Raw genomic sequence first — 19034 nt, 5'->3', positions numbered from 1 at the left:
CCTATGAATGTATCTAATGTCCTATGACATCTCAGCTTAACCCTTATACATTCACATGATTGGATATTAAACTATTGAACTTTTATTGTACAATAATAACCACGTATATACACACTGAATGATCACTACAGTCGACGTCATTCAGCATATCTTATACTGTAGAATATGATTATATAATAACAACTCTGTGATTACCACAACTACTCTAGTAAAAAGTCCTAAAATGAAAATAGTGAAAGATAAAAAGAGTTATAATTATAGAGTAACTCATCACCAGGCCCTTATTCACCTTCAGTATTTTTCAAAGCAGAAACTTTTCCACTAACCTTTAGAGGAACTCTAAAATTTTATCGGATTTTTGACCACAAGAACCGAGTTCCAGTTTTTGTTCTTGGATCCTGGTTTTTCCCCCCAAAAAAAGTCCCTCCCAAGGTAGTGCTTTCTTACGTTTTAGTGCTGAATGTTGCTGACTGGTCAAACATGAGCCTCAACAAAGTTTTGACTATTTCTATTATGAACATTACAACTTTGGATGTGAATTTAATCGACTTTTAAACAAAGTTCGCTGAATGTTTCTGACATCTTTGACTTGAAAGATTAAAAAAAATAATAATAATTATAATAATTTTACTTATGTAAAATTGATGTTCCTATTGTAGAATATAAAGAAAATATCAACATATTTGGGCTGGTGTATGATAAGTGAGAAGTGCATGTTTAATAGGTTCTAGGGCTGTATTTTCTTGATTGATTGATTCATTATTTGGTCTATGACAGCCCACTTCAATGCTCTCAATTTGCTTGTTTTGTCTGACCAACAGTGCAGATCCTAAAGATATTTAATTGACTGTCAAAGAGAAAGAATGCTTGAAAAATGACTGAAATGATTAATTGATTATCAAAATAGAGATTAATATAACAGTGACTGTGATTAATTTTCTGTCAGTCGACTTATCTTTGCAGCTGTAATGTTCAGCTGAAGAGTTATACAGACCGTTGCAGAGCCGACTGTGCAGCCGTGAAGGTATGACGGCTCCAAATGTTGTATTTTCACCAAAAGTCAACATGACTAAACCCTCCTTAAAAAGTTATGGTGTTGTTTCTGACTCATGCTGTTTCTGTCTTATGCTTGATGAGACGTGTTGCTTCCTCGTTCCAAAACATCTGTAACTGTCCAAACTGTCCCAAGAAACCAGAGTTGGGCCACTGGGCAAAAAGAATCTGGTCTCTAATAAACCCTGATAGTAAAGATGTCCAACAGATTTCCATCTCTGTTGAATGTTTATAGAACACTACATCTGAAACAAATATTAGCCATGTAGGCTTACTTTTGGACAGTCCAATAAAAACCAACATAACGGTGTCTGATATGATCTGTTTTGGAAAATTGGACATCCATGTTTCCAATATCACGTCCGCATTAAGCTGGCTAAATCTGAAGATACATATTTCTCTCCCCAAAACAGAGTTCTTTGAAAATGCTCTCCAGATTGGAGTAATCTCTAAATTCTGGCCTTTGCTTCAGCGTGTGAATGCAGAAACAGACCTTTTCAGAAACAATGATGTATTATTTGATCGTAGGTAACGTTTTTGAGCTGCTTTCATGTCGCTATTTATATACTGGGTGCAGATGTTTGACAAAAAATGTAAATTAGAAGAATTAAATTGTGAGTTTGGCTCCATTCAAACACAATATATATATATATATATATATATATATATATATATAATACATAGGTTTAACCAGGCCGAGTCCTCACCAGATGTTGACTGTGATGCGCACTTTTGTTGAAGAAGAGATTAAACCATTTTCAAAATTAGTCACCTCGGTGTGGACATAGTCTTAGTGTTCAATTTGAGCTGAGCGATCTTAACTGGAGTCTCATCTCTCGCGGTATGTTTGGTAGATTCTTGTCGGACTGGCGGGTGGTGTGTAGGGTAATAATTCGCTGGTGAGAATGACGGGTGGACGGGGATGAGGGGGGAAGGGGGATGGGGAGCAAGAGAAAGAGAAAGAGAGAGAGAGAGAGAGAGCAGCTGAGCCTCCAAACCAAATGAAATTCTCCACAGCTCCAGTGAAAACACAGCAGGGAGGGGGAGGAGGAGGAGGAGGAGGAGGAGGAGGACGGGGAGGATGAGGGAGGAGGGGGAGGAGGATGAGGGATGATGAGGGAGGATGAGGGAGGATGAGGGAGGAGGGCGGTGAGGCTGGAAGTGGCAGCTTAGATGGACACATTATCTGAGAAAAAAAAAAAAAAGATTCACTGGAACGTTCTCACACTCTCCGTCTTTCTCTCTGACAACACACACACACACACACACACACACACACACACACACACACACACACACACACACAGGTCAACCTGCTAATATGACAGTGCTCGCTTGTATTTAAGTAGATGAAGTACAGCAGCTGATCATGTCACAGCCACTTTTTTTGATAAACAAAGGCACATCCATGCATGATAAAGTATTTGTTTTTTAACAGAGAAACACTAACAGTAGATAAGAGTGTTAAAGTGGGAAAACCCACCGGTTGCACAAGTATTCCCGGTTTCTTTTAGCAATTTCGTCAATGCTGGTCATCATAGAAACATGGGAGTCCCCTGGATAATTTAACAATGATACAAGTTTATGTTATGTCTCTCAGTGTTAAATATTTCAACCTCCCTTCTGAGAAATCGAAACCCACGAGCCTCGGCCACCTTTTCTATGAAGAAGCAGTTAGTTAGAGGCGAATCAGAGCCGGAGAACATTTGAAATGCTTAATTGTTGCAGCAGGGAACAAAACACTTCGCCATACTTTCATCTGAGCCCATGTATTCGCCCGTACTGGCTTATCATATACAGAATATACTGGTATTTAGAGCTGCAACGATTAGTCGACTGACAGGAAACTGATCTCTAATTCTGATAATCAAATAATCTTTCAAGCAAAAAACTTTTTTATGTTGTTTTTTTTATACTCCTCTTTGATATTAGACGGATTATCTTTGGGTTTTGGACTGTTGGTTGGACTAAAAAAAAAAAGACATTTCCTACAGTAACGAGGGGCTCTGGGATCTCGGGATGGATATTTATCACAATTTATAATATTTAACAAAACCACACAAAGAATCGGTGGATTAATCAGTAATGAAAATAATCATTAGTTGCAGCCCTGCTGGTATTAGTGTTGGCTGAAAAGAAGAAACTGCAATGCAGAAATGCCAAAGTTATGTTTGTGGTGTTGTAGCAACCAGTTTATCCATCACAGAGCACTGACAAGGTTATTTTTCAACTGTTAAACGTCTCACTCACTACATTTCATAGTTACAAATCTTTAAAAACCTTATCTAAAACGTTATGTCATGTGCATACATAAAAAAAAAGCAGTAATCACTTGATATATCGTTATTTAAACTTCTGTTGAAACATTTTCTTTTTTAGCATTTTTGCCTTAAAAACTTGGACAGTTCAGATTGAAACAGGAAGCAAAGGGAGACAAAGAGAGTATGACGAGGCTGGAATTGAAAAGGGGATGTTGTGGTTATTCGGTATGTGCAACAACCGCTAGTCTGCCAGGATTCCCCTGGATTTCTTTCACTATCTAATATGAATGTTTCAAAAATCCAGTATCGGTCAGGCTGTGTGCAAAACTGATCCAGAATCCAAAACTAACACTAATTTAAGCATCTGAATGTAATCTTTAGTTTATGCTTGCTTTTAAAAGAATTTAAAGTGTAGTGACTGGATGTTTCTTCCTGGAGTCGTAGCTGACTTCTCTTTATGTACACAGGCTCGCAGCGTTTTTTTTTTTTTTTTTTAAATCAAAGAGCTAGTTATGTTCTGATGCAGCTGCTCATCTTTTGATGGTTCAATCAGGAGAATTTCATGCCCATCCAGGCCTTGGAAGCGCTCCAAAAGTCAGTCACTTAACATCGTCTATGCAAAAAAAAAAAAAAAAAAATTAACAGGAAGAGTGAAATAATCCTCCCACTTCTCAACTCTGTCACAGTAATATTTAAAAAAAAAAAAACCACAGAGCACCAAACTGAAGCTGGACTGGTTCTCATGGCTCTGTGCTGTCGGGGAGAGAGAGAGAGACAGCGACACTACTGCATCTGTCAGAGGCTTACATGTTATTAAAACGCCCGTATACACACACACACACACACGGCTTAGCGAAACACGCAAACCCAACTCTTGCATGCTCTTTCTCTCTCTCTCTCACACACACACACACACACACACACATACTGAATGACCCTCACCTCCGCCGTAAACACACACCTGTTAACGCTGCCGTGCTGCAGTGCAGATCAGTCGACTGCAGTGGAGCCGTAATGAAAGGAAACGGGCGGCGCGGAGACCTGTTTGATGATGAGGAGAGGCAGGTTGGAACTGGCCGGTGGCCGAACCACCTTGAATGGGCCGTTTCATCTGTCAGGAGAAAACACTGGCCCTCAAAACTGCAGACTGGCCGGCGATGAGCTCCGGTTTCTTTACACAATGAGAAAGTTGGAGAAAGACCAGCACAGGTTACCGGCTCCGTGCCCTCCCTCCACTCCCTTATGATTTTGTTTTTTCCAGCATTAATCTCTTATTTCTCTTATTATTTATTACTTCTGTTATTTAAGAAGCTGTAATCATTCAGTGTTTTTTGCAGACGGGTCTTTACTTGATCTTTTTTAGGATGTGAGATTTATTTTTTACATTCATTTTTTTATTTTAGCTTGAATCAATTGGCAAATAAATTGATTTGTCAAACAATAGAATATGAATCAGCAACTGTTTTGATAATCAATTAATGGTTAAAGACATTTTAAGCTTAAAAAGTAACTATTTTTTTCATTTCTGTGTGTTTAATATATATTAATATAATGCACCATCACTGTATATTTGCTGTTAGTGTTTTGTTTTTGACAGGTTTGGTCGCAACTCTCCGTTAACCATATTTAAGTGTTCTTTATCAAATATATTTTATGTGTTTACATTAAAGACAAATATCATATCAGCCAATACTTTATATTGTCATCAATATAAAGTATATTGTCCCGCTCAGGCTTTATTTCTGACTGAATATATAGTGTATGACTGTGATTTTTCTCCAGCAGATATTTTGACTTGTCATAGTAGGAAAAGCACAGGTGTTACTAATATCAGTAACAATAGCTCTGTTTTATTCAAGTGTCCCAGTAAGATGTGATAGTGAGCCAGCATGTGCACTACCAGGGCTAAAGCAGCTAAATGGGATTCAACCATTATTCATTTCATTATTTGAACACTGTGACATTTTTAGAATTTGGTGAAAATGTCTTTTATTTTTATACTTAACAAGGGAGAGCCCACAAACAACTGCAAACCGGACATTCACAAATGCGCACACACACACACACACACACACACGAGTACACAAAATATTTCATGCAAGGTGCTTCAGTTCAACAGAGCACACACACACACACAGAGGGCAGGCACTCACAAAGACGATGCATGCGTGCTACAGATCTGGCACACAAAGAGTTAGCATGCGAGGGGGAACATGTTCACACACACACACACACACACACACACACACACACACACACACACACACACAAAGCATCAGAATCCACACACGACACGAGATCATTAACCTCGCACTCATCACGTGCTGTCCAAACGGCTGGTGTGCACAACCTCAAATGCAGCGTTCTGTCACATTACCGTCATATGACCATGTGACACACACACACACACACACACACACACACACACACACACACACACACACACACACACAATGACACTTTATGCATGTGTATGTGAATACAGAAGCTCAAAAGCCACAACTACCTCAACACCTTCCTTTCCAGAGAATCAAAAGATAAACATATTTTTGACAATGATTGTTAACTCCACCTACACTGAGAGAGGAAAATCTTCAGTTCTACGCTTCAAAAGGTACAAATTCGGCCTCCATAAGAAGACAACTTTAGGCTAGGTTTTTTTTTTCATTGCCTGAGGTGACACAGTACACCATAAATATTTTCCTCCCTTCATGACGACACTCAGAAGTAATGCTGTGAAACAAGAGTCTCCAGACCGCACCTTGATTCTGACTCTGACTTGATCCCACTGATTTTTACACCCAAAACTTTCACAAATCAGTCAGAAATCCAGATGAAGGTGTTGTAAAACCAACAGTTTTCTATCATTTTGTTGCCTTTATTTACTGATTCAGGGTGCTGATGGGTTTTTTGGGGCTCAAATAACAAAAAGGTCCTCGTATAACTGTGTAATTGAAAACATCTGAGGACTAAGAGCTGCCAGCTAATATTACCAGTCAGACAATTGACGTCTGGTGATACTGACGGCGGCTCAGGTTCCTGCAGTCGTCACGGCTTGTTTGACCATTAAAGAGGTTTTTGATGCACACGATTACAAAATGTATGTACGTGCTGCAGACTGAAAGGTAAAGCAAAACGTCAATACTAGTGCTGATACACAAGTTAAGGTAGCAACATCAAAATCATTTTTTGAGCTTCATTTGAGGAATGTAGACATGTTTTTTTCTACAAGAGCTGCAACAGTAAGTCGATTAATCGATTAGCCGAACGGGAGAAAATTAACCGACTGCTATTTTGATAGTTTAATTAATCGTTTCAGTCACTTTTCATGCAAAAAAGTCAAACATTCTTTGTTTTCAGCTCCTTAAATGTGAGGATTTTCTGCTTTTCTTTGTCATATCGGATAGTAAAACTACCAGCTGGTCAGAAAAAACAAGCAATTTGAAGACACCGCCTTGGACAAAATGGTTATATAATAACAATAATAATTGTTAGTTGCAGCCCTATTTTCTACTAAACCGTTTTTTCATTTAACAAAGAAACCAAATGTTTGTGTCTCAACACAAGCAGTGATACAAGAACTTAGAGCCTAAATTAAATTGTCTAATATAAGCTCATTTAAAATTTAAATCAGATAAAAACTTTGCTAGCGTTCAACAGCGCTGGAGCAGCAAACAGAAACCAGTTACTTTGCTCTGCATCACAGCGTACTATGTCTCCATCACTCCTCTCTGTTTCCATTTCAGTTAGTTAGAAAAGAGTTTTTTTGTAAAAGTTAACAGCCTGTCATGCTGTTATCCAGAATTACTCCGTGTACAATGACACATAACAGAAAGCAGTGAAATGCAAGTTGACTGGTGAAGGCTTCTCAAGTGATTATTCAAGTTTTCAACATTTCAGGGGGGGTTATGGGGGGCAGCTCCACACACTGCCCAGTTATGTTCGGTCAGATGCTTCTTTTTTGGGAATAAATTGAGGCTGTACTTGTACACAGACCATGGCAGTACATTATATCTCCCCCCCCCTTTACCCTGTAGCAGCCATGGACGCGTATGAACTTGCTCCTCTCCTCAGTATGAATTTAGTTAAATGAGATTTAAACGTCAATATCATTAAATTAAATTTCCATTCCCAACAGAGACGCCCTGTTCGCCGAGGGTCGGCAGCGTCTGACCCGAGGTCAACCCAGATTGGAAACAGAGTCACAAACCAAGGTCAGCTGACAAGGACTGACCCAATCAGATTAGCTTAAGATTTAACCCGTGTGACAGTGAGGGCCAGAGAGGAGTCGAAATAACTCTCAGCAGTGACCCCTAAAGGTCGTGTTGGTCCTTTTACCGAGCCGCACCAAAGTAATGTCTTCGAGCAGCCGACGGTGTTTCCCTGTGAGCTCCACATGTTTGCTAGTAGAGCTAAAAAAAAAAAAATCACTTTATTTGGTTTTTAAAGGGTGAACAGTAATGCAGTTCTTTTGACTCCCGAGAGACTGGGAGATGGTGAGGCTAATAATGTTGTGCCAAGCAGTTTTCTGCAAAGGATCTGCAGGATGTGTGTGTTTGTGTGTGTGTGTGTGTGTGGGTGTACGGAGGTTGTGTAGGCGGATGAGGGAGGGGGGGAGGAGGAGGAGGAGGAGGAGGAGGAGGGTAGCTTGCACACTACCTGGCCATTATATAAAGCTCCCACTCTCGGCTAGAGGGCTCTGTACTGAGTGCCAGCTCCCTCCCCATCCTCCTCCCCTCTCTGTCCTCCCATCCCCCCACCCCTTAGCCTTCCAGCTCCTCTGACTCAGGCTTAACTCTGAAATACCTCCGCCTGTTGTTTTCTCTCCCTCCTGCCTCTGTGGTATCAAAATCACAGCGCGCGTTGTAGATCAAACAAAAGACCGAGTTTGGGACTAAAATATGGATCTGGCCCATTCTTCCCCGAGCGTGATCGGTTCATGAAACCCAGCTGGAGCGAGTTCAGAATGATTTTCGCTTTTTTAGTGCGTTACATGTTGTGCCACCACACCTGGGGCTAAAGAGGTCTAGTCCCAGCTTGCCACAGGCTGATAGTGAATCTGAGACCCGTCCCTTTCGCCGCAGAAAGGCACAAAGTTGTGATGACAACCACCAGGGGTTTGTAATCCGGTGCCAAAACAGTGCAGGTAAAAGCTGCTGGTAGCAACCAAACAGCACAGGTTTGCTGCCGTGTATGTGGATAAAGACAGGTTGTAGGAACAACTTGGACAAAGAGCTGCGATGGTAACGTGGTGCTAACAATCGAGCGGGGGACAAAACAGGAAAACACCTGTTAGCTTATCGCTGACCCCCCCCCCCCCCCCACTGTGTTGAAGAAAGAAGGAAGGAACGGAAGCCAAAAGGCAGCGAGAACAAAGACATTAGACACCAAAAACCTACCGGTCTGATCTGGCAAGAAAACGAAGAGGGGTAGGAAGACACCGATGAGTTACAATCACCCTTTTGATCCTGCAGAGTTGGTGGGGGGCTGAACAATTAATCGAAATTTTATCGAAATCGCAGTATGGCCTACTGCAATATGTGTCAAAATACCATTTTATTAGGCTAAATACTGCAGAGATGTCCTGACCTACACATCATATTCCAGACTTAGAAAAACGTCTTTTTTTTGATACAGATAACCTAAAAAAATCACTTCTTTATACGTTTTTCAATGAAAATGAGAATCATGATGTAAAAATTAGCATTCCCTCTAATATCGCAATTGCAATATCAGTCAAATTGATTGCAATTAGATATATATTTTTTAAAAATCGTTCAGCCCTAGTCAGCAGACGCCGAGATGAAGGAGAATCGTAGAGACGGTTAGCCTGAGACTGCAGACTGTGAAGCAAACATATGGTAGAGAGCAGAGAGCTCAGATACCTTTTTTTTTTTTTATCTTAAGAGCGGCCTCTCTGATGTTGAGCTACATCTTAGGACAGTCTGGGGATTGCAATTACATTACCGTGGTCCAGGTCCTGAGCTTCATTCAGAGGGAGAGAGAACAGCCTGGACCGGCACACCAGGCCGTCCTCTCAGGTCTTCAAATCCAATTCCAACCTCGCCGCAGCTGCACGATTGGAAGAAATGTGCCTCGAGTTCTTTTTTTGGGTGAAATTACAACTATGATATACAGTATAGAGCAGACAGCTATTTATTGCTGTTTTCTGCTTCTGGTTTAAGATGTTCCCTTATCCTTATGTCATGGTTTTAAGTCATTTTGAAAATAGGATTATCAGAATACCATTTTCACTTGTTTGTTTGTATTGTATGCTTGTATTAGCAGCTTTATTATATTGCATATTTATGTTGCTATCAGCTTAACGGGAGTAATTATGTTTGAAATGAATATGAGCTTAATATTCAATTAAATCTACTTATTGATACCTGATTGTCGCGTGTCAGGACGGCCCGATACTTCAGTCACACACTGAGTTTTTAAACGCGCTTATATCAAACTATACAGAAGATGACAGGCTGCTGGTGCTGCAGAGTCTGCAGTAGGTTTGCCAGCTCTAATGAAAAAGAAAACTGCAAAAGTCATTTCTGGATACTGAATACTTTTCCTCTGAAGCAATATTATTTGACAGTAAAAATCTTTCACCATGGTGGTTAAATTAGGATAATGCTTGGAATTGCAAAAGAAATGGACATCTGTTAACAGTCACACGCACACAGTAGCTACACGCAGTCCGTTTGATAACATGCATGTGCATATTTCTCTTTTTATTGGGTTTTTTTTTACCTGGCGTTCAGTCGGGTATCAAGCATTCAAGAATTTCACTAATATTGATATCATGGTGCCGTTCCTGTGTCTCACTGGCTGCCCGGCTCGATGTGGTCATTTCCTTTCCTTACGAAAGTCCGAAGAAACTTTTTGAATCAGGCCTCGTAGATCTAATGTGAGTGAAGATTTCAGCTGCTGGATCGCTTATTTTCTCGCCTCAAATTCAGGTTACATTGTCTATATTTCATTTTAATTTTCAAAATTGAATTAACATTTGAATATTGCCCATTGTACAGTGGGGGGACAACTTTGAAAATTAAATGTCAAACAGCTTTTTTCCATTTTCATTTTAATACGGCCACAGAACGCCTGTACCAGTGAAAATGAAAATGCAAAGTGGATTATTGCATTTTCATTTTTACTCAAATAACAATCATTATACTATTGTGGAATTACATTTTCATTTTCAAGTTTACATAATCGTTTTAATAAAAGTCCCCAGTGGCTTCCCATAATTAAAAAAAAATCTATTTTTTCAGGCATTTTATTGCAGGAAAAAAACAGCCTTTCTTATCATTGCTGATTGAATAACTTCATGTTGTTTTCTTACTGTTGGTCAGACGACATGATCTCTCTGGCCTCTGATTCATTTTGATGGACATTTGTCATGATTGTATATTGTTGCACTATGACGTGTTACTGCTGTGAGAAAGTTGCCAAACTAAATCTCATTATAATAAGATAATAATAATAAGATCTCTTATCATATTTTTTTTATCTCATTTTAAAGACTAAACTGATAATCCTGAACAGAGAAAATATTGATAAATAAACCAATTATGATTTTAACTCTTAGTGGAAGCTTCCAGAGACACAGTGCTGATGATCACTACTCACTAACTTGTATATCAGAGTCACCAAACACTCCACAGGTAAGAAGTGTCCCACTGGATCATCATAATAAGTTCATTTAACTTTAACCAGTAATCAAAGCCACTCTTTAAAATGTAGATATCACGGCAGGCTGCTTGCTAAAGGATGAAAGCTGTTTGTTGAATCAGTGTCTTATGCTGCGGTCCCTCAGGTTACAGGGTCACCGGAGAGGCTACAGCATGCGCTCACTTCTAATATTAGTCATTAACCCTTTAAGCTGACTGCACAGGACTCTACAGAAACATCTCTAATAGACGGCATCAGTCGCCCAGAGATATAAAAACAAGAAATCCTTCGTCACCTCAGACAAAAGGCTCTAGGGGACCATGAGCGTCATGGTGTGACATGACAGGGACGAGAAGACACCAAGAAAGACAAACACCTGGCAGAGTGAAAGTGTCTTTTCATTTGATGACATTTAGTTTTCATTTTTCTTAAAATATCAGAAAAAAAAATCAGTATGTGGTTATTTTCTGTTTCTCAAGACCACATTTCCCTTTAATGCTCAGTGTTTCATGTCGTAATAATATATATTAAATATAACCAGTTAGGTATGTCAGTCCATTAATTATGTTTCCATGTCGACGTATTTAGATCACATTGCATCCAGGCAACTGTAAAAATAAAGTCTGCATGTGAAATCAGAAGTTTCAAAAGAAAACTCCTCATTAACTTATGCAGAAAGTGTCCAGAATTCTGTTAAAATCATTGTTTCCTGCTTGGGGAACCTGTCATGTCGGTGTTATCAGGTGTTGTTGGCAACATGATGTTGCACCAAAGCAGCGCCACATAAAACTGAAGCCTGAGATTTATGGGGGGAAAAAAAAAAACAAAAAAAAAAACGCAACTAATCTTGATGCATGCGTAACACAGAATCTGATGCCACAACTGCTGCGAATCAGAAGTGAATTATGAGGCACAAATTACAAAACGTGACAGTAGAACTAAGCTCTGCACACAAGTTGCCGTGTGCCTCGTGTGGAAAGATTTATTGACTTTAAGACGAAGGTCTGACATACACACCAGACTATGAAAGCCTGCAGAGGAATAAAGAGTTATTCTATGATGACAGGCTTTTCACGGGACATTTTTTATTCATTTATCCCTCCGTATTCACACAAGAATCCCTCTGATATTCCAATATTTAAAAACCTAATGCTACTGCCAGGAGGGTGGTCAGTGAAAAGCCTGTCTTTCTCTTCCAGTTGGAAACGCACAACCGAGCTCCAAACTGCTACCTACCCATGTCCGTCTCAAATGTGACATGTTTCCACGGCAACAGGACTGTGTGTAACAAAAAAAAAGCACCAAAGGAGCTCCATCTCTGGGGCGAAGCGGCGCAGAAGTCGATGGCTGCAGACAAATGTGTGCTCTCTCGCCTGGGGGGGGGGGCGGCAAAATATCGGACGACTGTAAAGCTTCGATGCCGGACTTGAACTTATAGAACAAACAGTGTGTGTGTGTGTGTCGTGCAGCCTGAAACCGCAGCGTTATCTTCACCTTGCAGCCCTAACTGATAAACTTCACCAAATACTCAGAACAAGGAAAAGGGCAATAACCCAGCTTCAACAGTTTGTTTACAGGTCTCTGCAGAAATTACGTACTAAGCTCCAAAGCTCTCTAAACACCTCTGACATCTGTGTAAAAGACGAGACATGCAACATCTGGGAGCTGGAGAACATCCGCTGTGCAGTGTGATCGATCAATCGCCAATATGATTTCTTTTTTTTTCCTTACTTTCGTCTACAGTAGTTGTCTTTTATGTCTAAGGTGATGCTATAAAAAGCCACACTATCTCATTTTTAAAGACCAGTGTGTGCTTAAAACACACACACACCGAAACCTACATGTGTATTTAAGCATTAAATCCACCAACAGAAGAGAAGAGTTATCATTCAGTTTGATGATTTCTATGTGGACGTCTAATTCTCTTTCAACTGAAAATCAACCGCTACGATAATGACAATGGAAATAACAGAAATAGGCAGGTGCTGAAAGGATGTAGGGGAGCAGAGAAGAGGGCCTGTATCATTAGGGATTAACCTAGCCACAGGCTCTACAAATAGACTGTCTCCACCTATAAGCCGCCAGCGCACAGACAGTTATTTGTATTGCCAGGTTGCTGCTGCCGCAGCTCCAGAGAAGAGAGAAGACAGTTCAAAGAAGCTGTGGCGGATCGGGACTCCTGTGAAACAAAATGCAATGCAACAGGACACATTTGGTGGGGGGGGGGACTGGAAACATCAGAGGCTTCCATGAGCACAGGTTTTGTCTGATGAGGCTGCATCATAGATTCAGCAGCACACTATATAGTAACATAAACGCTTAAGAAACCATGAACAAAGCAGGCAGCAGTGCAAACCGATATATTACTGTCACAGATCAATTCTGCAGAATTACAGGTGTTACAACAGAGCAGGTGAAGCCTTAACTATCAAGTTACTAGTCATTAGTCGATTAATCAGTTTGTTGATCAGCAGCTTTCTCTCGTCTTACATTAAAATCAGCTGATTCGCTTCGGGATTTGAACTGTTGGACGCACAAAGCAAGATGTTTCATGACATCAACTCCAGTTTTAGAAAAACTGTGATGGGGCCTCACAGCCTTTTTCATTGTTTTCTGATGTTTTATAGAACAAACCCGTAACTGAGAAAGTAATTGATCGATGAGGAAAAGAATCATTAGTTGCAGCTCAACAAAAATATGATCAGCAACGACTTTCAATCATTTTTTTTTTCAAGCGAAAATGTACGTTTGCAGCTTAAGACCGAGAATAACGAGACACAATATCACAGCTGGTTCTGTCCTCTCTGCCCTTATGGCTGCTGACAAAAGCGCCACATGATGCACGTGGACAGAAATGTGTTCATTAAAATGACAAATTTTCATCTCAGGTGGGGAAACAGCAATAAAATGCTGTGATGTACCACCGTTACTGCTGATTTCATTATTTAAATCTCTTCATTCATTTAACAGAGGAAGGCGGAGAGGAGGAGCTCATAACATTACAACATAAATACATCTTGATTTTATCAACGGCCATCGCTTATTGTTCCTTCGGTATTCAGGTCGTAACGACGTGTCATCGCAATACATGAATGTGACGATATGCAGCATGTAGCTGAAGACATAGATTGTTAAATGCAGAAACACAATCGACACAGTCAGAGGTTTCTACTGCTGCCTGATAAAGTTTATAGTCTTAAAAAATATCCTTATCCTACTCTGGAATCTAAGAATAGTTTGTGTGGAGGCTTAATTTGGGGTTTGTGGGCGAATGAATTAAACTCTGAACATGTTCAGACATTTGCTCTTCATCTGGCGAAAGTCTCATCCTGCATTTTTTTATTATTTATTTTTGTAGATAAAGATCTGCTTTCAAAAAGTTCTTTAAAAGACAATTAAAGAAAGGTTCAAGTTTTTTCAAGCCTATCTTCAAACCATTCTGCTGAACTTCAGAGTGCATTTTTACACAGAATGAACACAGTTGTTTGTTGTCTCCCATCACTTACACTGAAATCACATCAGGGCGCTCCCTTCGCTCTGCTCAGCCAGTGTGGAAGTGACCAATAACTCTTTCAGTGTACACGAGGACATGTGACTATTGTTTTGAGAACCTCTCCTTTAAGCTCTTGCATTTTACACAAAAACCTTTCAGACAAACTATTATAAAAAGTGAATTTTTTCAAACCTGAATATCACATTTTTGCACATTTTGCAAAGAAAGAAGAAAAGTTTAAGGAATAAATAAGTCAAAGGCAACGACTCCTCTCATAAATCATTTAATTTGACTATTTTTCCCCAAATTAATCTATGAATTGTTTTTTGGTCTTTTGATCAGATGTCAACTCAGATATTTGATTATCTATCACATAAGTCTGCAGGTTCTAATCAGGGAATTTCTGACACTTTTGCAAAAAAAAAAATACAGTATTTAATTAATTGATTATTACATTAATTGCAGATTATCTTTCTGCCTAATCAATCATATGAGCACTAAATAAATCAGACTTCACTTTGTTAATAAATATTGTGACTCGTCCTGGACTTTCACTGCACTGTTTCGTCAGCAAGATGTGCTGCAGCATTAATATTTCAAACACTGTCGAGTACACTCACAGTCAGGTTATATATTAAGTAAATTGTTTTTGATCAAAGTTTTTAACAACTGGCAAATATCAACACTTGAGAGATTCACTGCTGAGCAAAATGACACAACATCTAGACTATAGCAAATATTTATTAAAAATTAAAAAAGAAAAAGAAAAAAACTGGAAACTTTCGAGCCAAATACGCTTCAAACTGTAACATCTGGTGTAAACAAACTAATGTCACCAACAGTGGTGATCGTCAGCACTGACGACTGATTGATCAAGAAAGTAATTTAATCAAGAAGCTTTACAGAGAAACCACTGGACAAAACATACAAGACTGTCTCCGTCTTTCTTCACATACTTATGTTTTTTTGAGTGTTTGTCTTTAAAAAGGTGAGTAAAACCTGCCGACTGCTCAGGATGGAAGATTTGTTAACCGGCTCTCATCTCACTTTGCTTTTGACTGAATATTTTTGTGTTAAATTAGTGTTTCAATCGTTAATGTTTAGCAGTTTCACTTATGTAATAGTTAACTCGCTCAGAAGTTGTTTTTCTTTAAAGCACAACTCCTCCTCCTTCACATAACTCAACAGGAGTTATGTGAAGCTCATGCTGAAGATATTTCCACCTAAAAACTAAAGAAAAGGTAATTTTAGAGATGTTGCAGTTGACTCATGAATTCCTGTGATAATAAAAAAAGTCTTTGCTGGTATTTTAGACAGACAGAAAACAAAAGTACATTTCCAGAACTATTTCAAAAAAAAATGTTCATACCAACACAACTCTCAGACAGCTCGAGAGCTTTATAGTATTCATGGACTCACAAAACTACCAGAAACCTCTTTGTTTGTTTCTGTTTTGTCCTCCGAATTCAGATTTCAGACTAAGAATTCACTGCTCTCGGGGCAGTTTGTCAGTTTATTTATAGTTTAAAAATCGGTTTATGATGCTGCGGATTTATTACTGATATAAACAATCTACACAATCGTTCCTTAAGCTGAGGATGTGAAGTAAGATCAGCGGGCATGAAGTTAACACATAAACACATGAAGAAAGCAGACGAGCAAAATGACCTCCATGTTTGGACGGACAAGAAATCTCTGTCGTTTTTTTTTATTTTTAAGTAATAACAGTAGTCTTAAAGAAATGTCACTGCTGTCAATCAAAACAAGGTTATAACTGATTAATCTAATGTTTTATTCAAAATCATTATTAAGTTAATCTTTTAACCTGTAAAAACATAACCACTGATGCCCTTCACACTTTAACCAGAGCCTGAAGTTATGTTAATTTTGTTCGACCAAAAAGTCCAAAAAACCCTCAAGCAGAGCTGAAACAGTTTATCAATGAGTAGATCAACAACTATTCTGACACATAATTGATCATTCGAGTCATTTTTCAAGAAAAAAATATTGATAGTTCCTGAGTTCCAGCTTGTCACTTGTAGGGATTTACTGCTTTTCTTTGTCTAATGTGATAGTAAAGTAAAAATCTTTGGGTTTCTGACTGGTGTTAGGTTGGACTAAACAAGCTCATTTGACATTTTATAGACCGAGCAACTGATTGATTACTCCAACAGATTCTAGCAGTTTAACATACAAGTTATTTGCAGCCCTACTGTGAGGATTTGATTTACAGTAAAAGCAAACAAATGTGCAGCTTTGAGAAGATGTGACTAGATTTACACAAAGCTGCATTTTCTTGTCTTATCCTTTAACCAGAAAGCCCGTGATATACAAGCACATGTAGCGTATATATACTGTAGTATGACCACATCTGGCTCTTCAAAAGAGGCAGAGGGTTTAGCTGTAAATCTGTTCATTACAGTCTGTATAGCTGAACAGCAGCTGGCACAAAGACGCATCTATACAGATCCACAGACCCCAGGCAGGCAGTGGAAACACGCTGGGGAAATGTCTAAAAATAGCTCAAGACTCTGATCAATAACTGCTAGATGGGTACCAACCCTGCTTTACAAAGTTAAATTAAAAAGGACGGGTTCACAATTTTTCCAAGTCTGTCTTAAAAAAACAGTCAGGAGCCCAAAAGAACATTGCAATAGGTTTTCCTCGCTGAAATTATTCCTCTTGTTCATACTGAGCAGTAGAAGATCCCTTCATAATGCACTTACAATGTAAATGATGGGGGACAAAATCCACAAGTCTCCTTCTGTGCAACAATATATTTAAAAGTTTATCTGAAGCTAATATGAAGCTTCATACATCCAAATGAGTCAAATCAAGTACATCTCTTTCAATGTTACAGTCTTTTTAGTGCCAAAGTTCCTCTTTTTGTTACTATACTTCCACCGCAGCTCAACAGTGAAACACAAAGAGGGAATTTGTTGCTAAAAAGACTGTAAATATGGCAGATATCCACTTGTTATGACTAACTCAGACTGATGAAGCTTCATATAAGCTTCAGATAAACTTCAGATAAACACAGTGGACACGCTGTGGACTTTGGCCCCCATCACTTACATTGAAAGCACATTTGAAGGGGATCTTTTAATAGCCAGTATGAACAGCAGAATGATTACAGCAAGGAAAACCTCTTTCAGTGTTTATATGGACACCCAACTGTTGTTTTAAGACCGTCTTTTAACCATCATCCTGCCAACATATTTAATATACAAGGACTACCAACTGGGGTCCCTGGGGACCCCAAAACTAAACTACTGGAAGAAACAACCACCATAGCAAAATATTAACTTATTTCTTCTCAAAACATTATGAGTTATGTAATTAATCATCTGAAAAAACAGGTTATTATTATTTCAGGAAAGTTACAGTTAATTTGCATGAATATATATTTTTCTTCAATATACATTGCAGCTTTTATCCCGAGTACAATCTCTGCACAAAGCCTTTAAAATGACTGAGAGCGCGCCCCTCCCCACTTTAAATTAGGACCCACAGCAAACATGAACTCAATAAATAGTTCCATCTATTAAAACTGCATAAGCCGAATTGGGTGGTCCCCCAGGACCCCAATACACTGGTATTTTTTTTTTTAAAAAAGCACTAAATAAAACAAACGGAAAACAATCATATGAAGTCAGCAGGAACAAATTGATTGACAAAGTCATGAAAAATTAGAATGACAAATGAATAAAGCACCTGTGAGATATGAGAAAAAGTAGACCTGCGGGGTCTGCGGGACCCCGGCCGGTAGGATTAAGGTCAAAAACGGTGTGTCAGTGCTGTAGGGTAAACAAAAAACTGAATGTGGACGCAAGGTGCATCAATGGTGGTGTTTAGAGGACGCTTTGCTGATATCGATCTGTATAACGGTTAATCAGCTACCGTTACAAGCAGCGGCGTGTTTTATTATAACAGAGCTCGTTATCAACAGGTAAAGTGAGAACCAGGTGTGACCTGAACAGGCCGAGCAGACGCCACTACACCCGCAGACAGACTCGGAACCAATAACAACTTTACAATCATTAACATGTGGAGTATTTTCTTGCACATGTGGCGTGTTTTCAAGCGAGAGCAGACACGCGTGATGCCGCTGTCATCCACTGACAGTCCTGCAGCCTGTCGGCGCGATGACCCGCTGAAATAAAACCTCCAGCAGCCCGGACAGAGACGCGTTCATCACGGCAGGGGGTCCGCCGCTTCCTTCGTGTTCAAATATGAAGCAGAGGATGGTTATGAAGTGAATACCGCCCCGCCGGGAGCTGGTGTGCTGGAGAAAACGGTCCGTTCAGCCAAAGCAGCGCGTCTCAATATCAACATAAACATGCCCGCGCAAGCTTTGGCAATAAAGTTGCTGCTGTGTTTGAGCGACAAACAGCAACATCTGACAACATCTCAGCCCCGCGAGGCTTAAATCACCGGAGCACGGTGCGACTTGACAATCAAAACGCGCACAAACCGAGTAAATTTATAATGATTTCAGGCTGCGCCTTACCTTCAGTTCCGCACTCTCCGCCATCTTGTATTTCTTAGCGCAGGCGTGG

At 39.5% G+C, this 19034-nt stretch overlaps 1 protein-coding gene across 1 annotated transcript in view; it reads right to left on the bottom strand.

Annotated features, from left to right (window-relative positions):
• The window catches only part of LOC122984023 (E3 SUMO-protein ligase PIAS1-like), a 58523-nt gene extending 39489 nt beyond the window's left edge, over positions 1–19034 (bottom strand). The window contains exon 1 of the mRNA XM_044354292.1: positions 18986–19034. Coding sequence (XP_044210227.1) covers positions 18986–19009 — 24 coding nt within the window. The 5' untranslated portion in view covers positions 19010–19034. The remainder of the gene's footprint in view (positions 1–18985) is intronic.

Source organism: Thunnus albacares, chromosome 1, assembly GCF_914725855.1.
Source record: "Thunnus albacares chromosome 1, fThuAlb1.1, whole genome shotgun sequence".
Lineage (NCBI taxonomy): Eukaryota > Metazoa > Chordata > Actinopteri > Scombriformes > Scombridae > Thunnus > Thunnus albacares.
The sequence above is the reverse complement of the archived record's forward strand: the minus strand, read 5'-3'. Positions and strand labels throughout refer to the sequence as shown.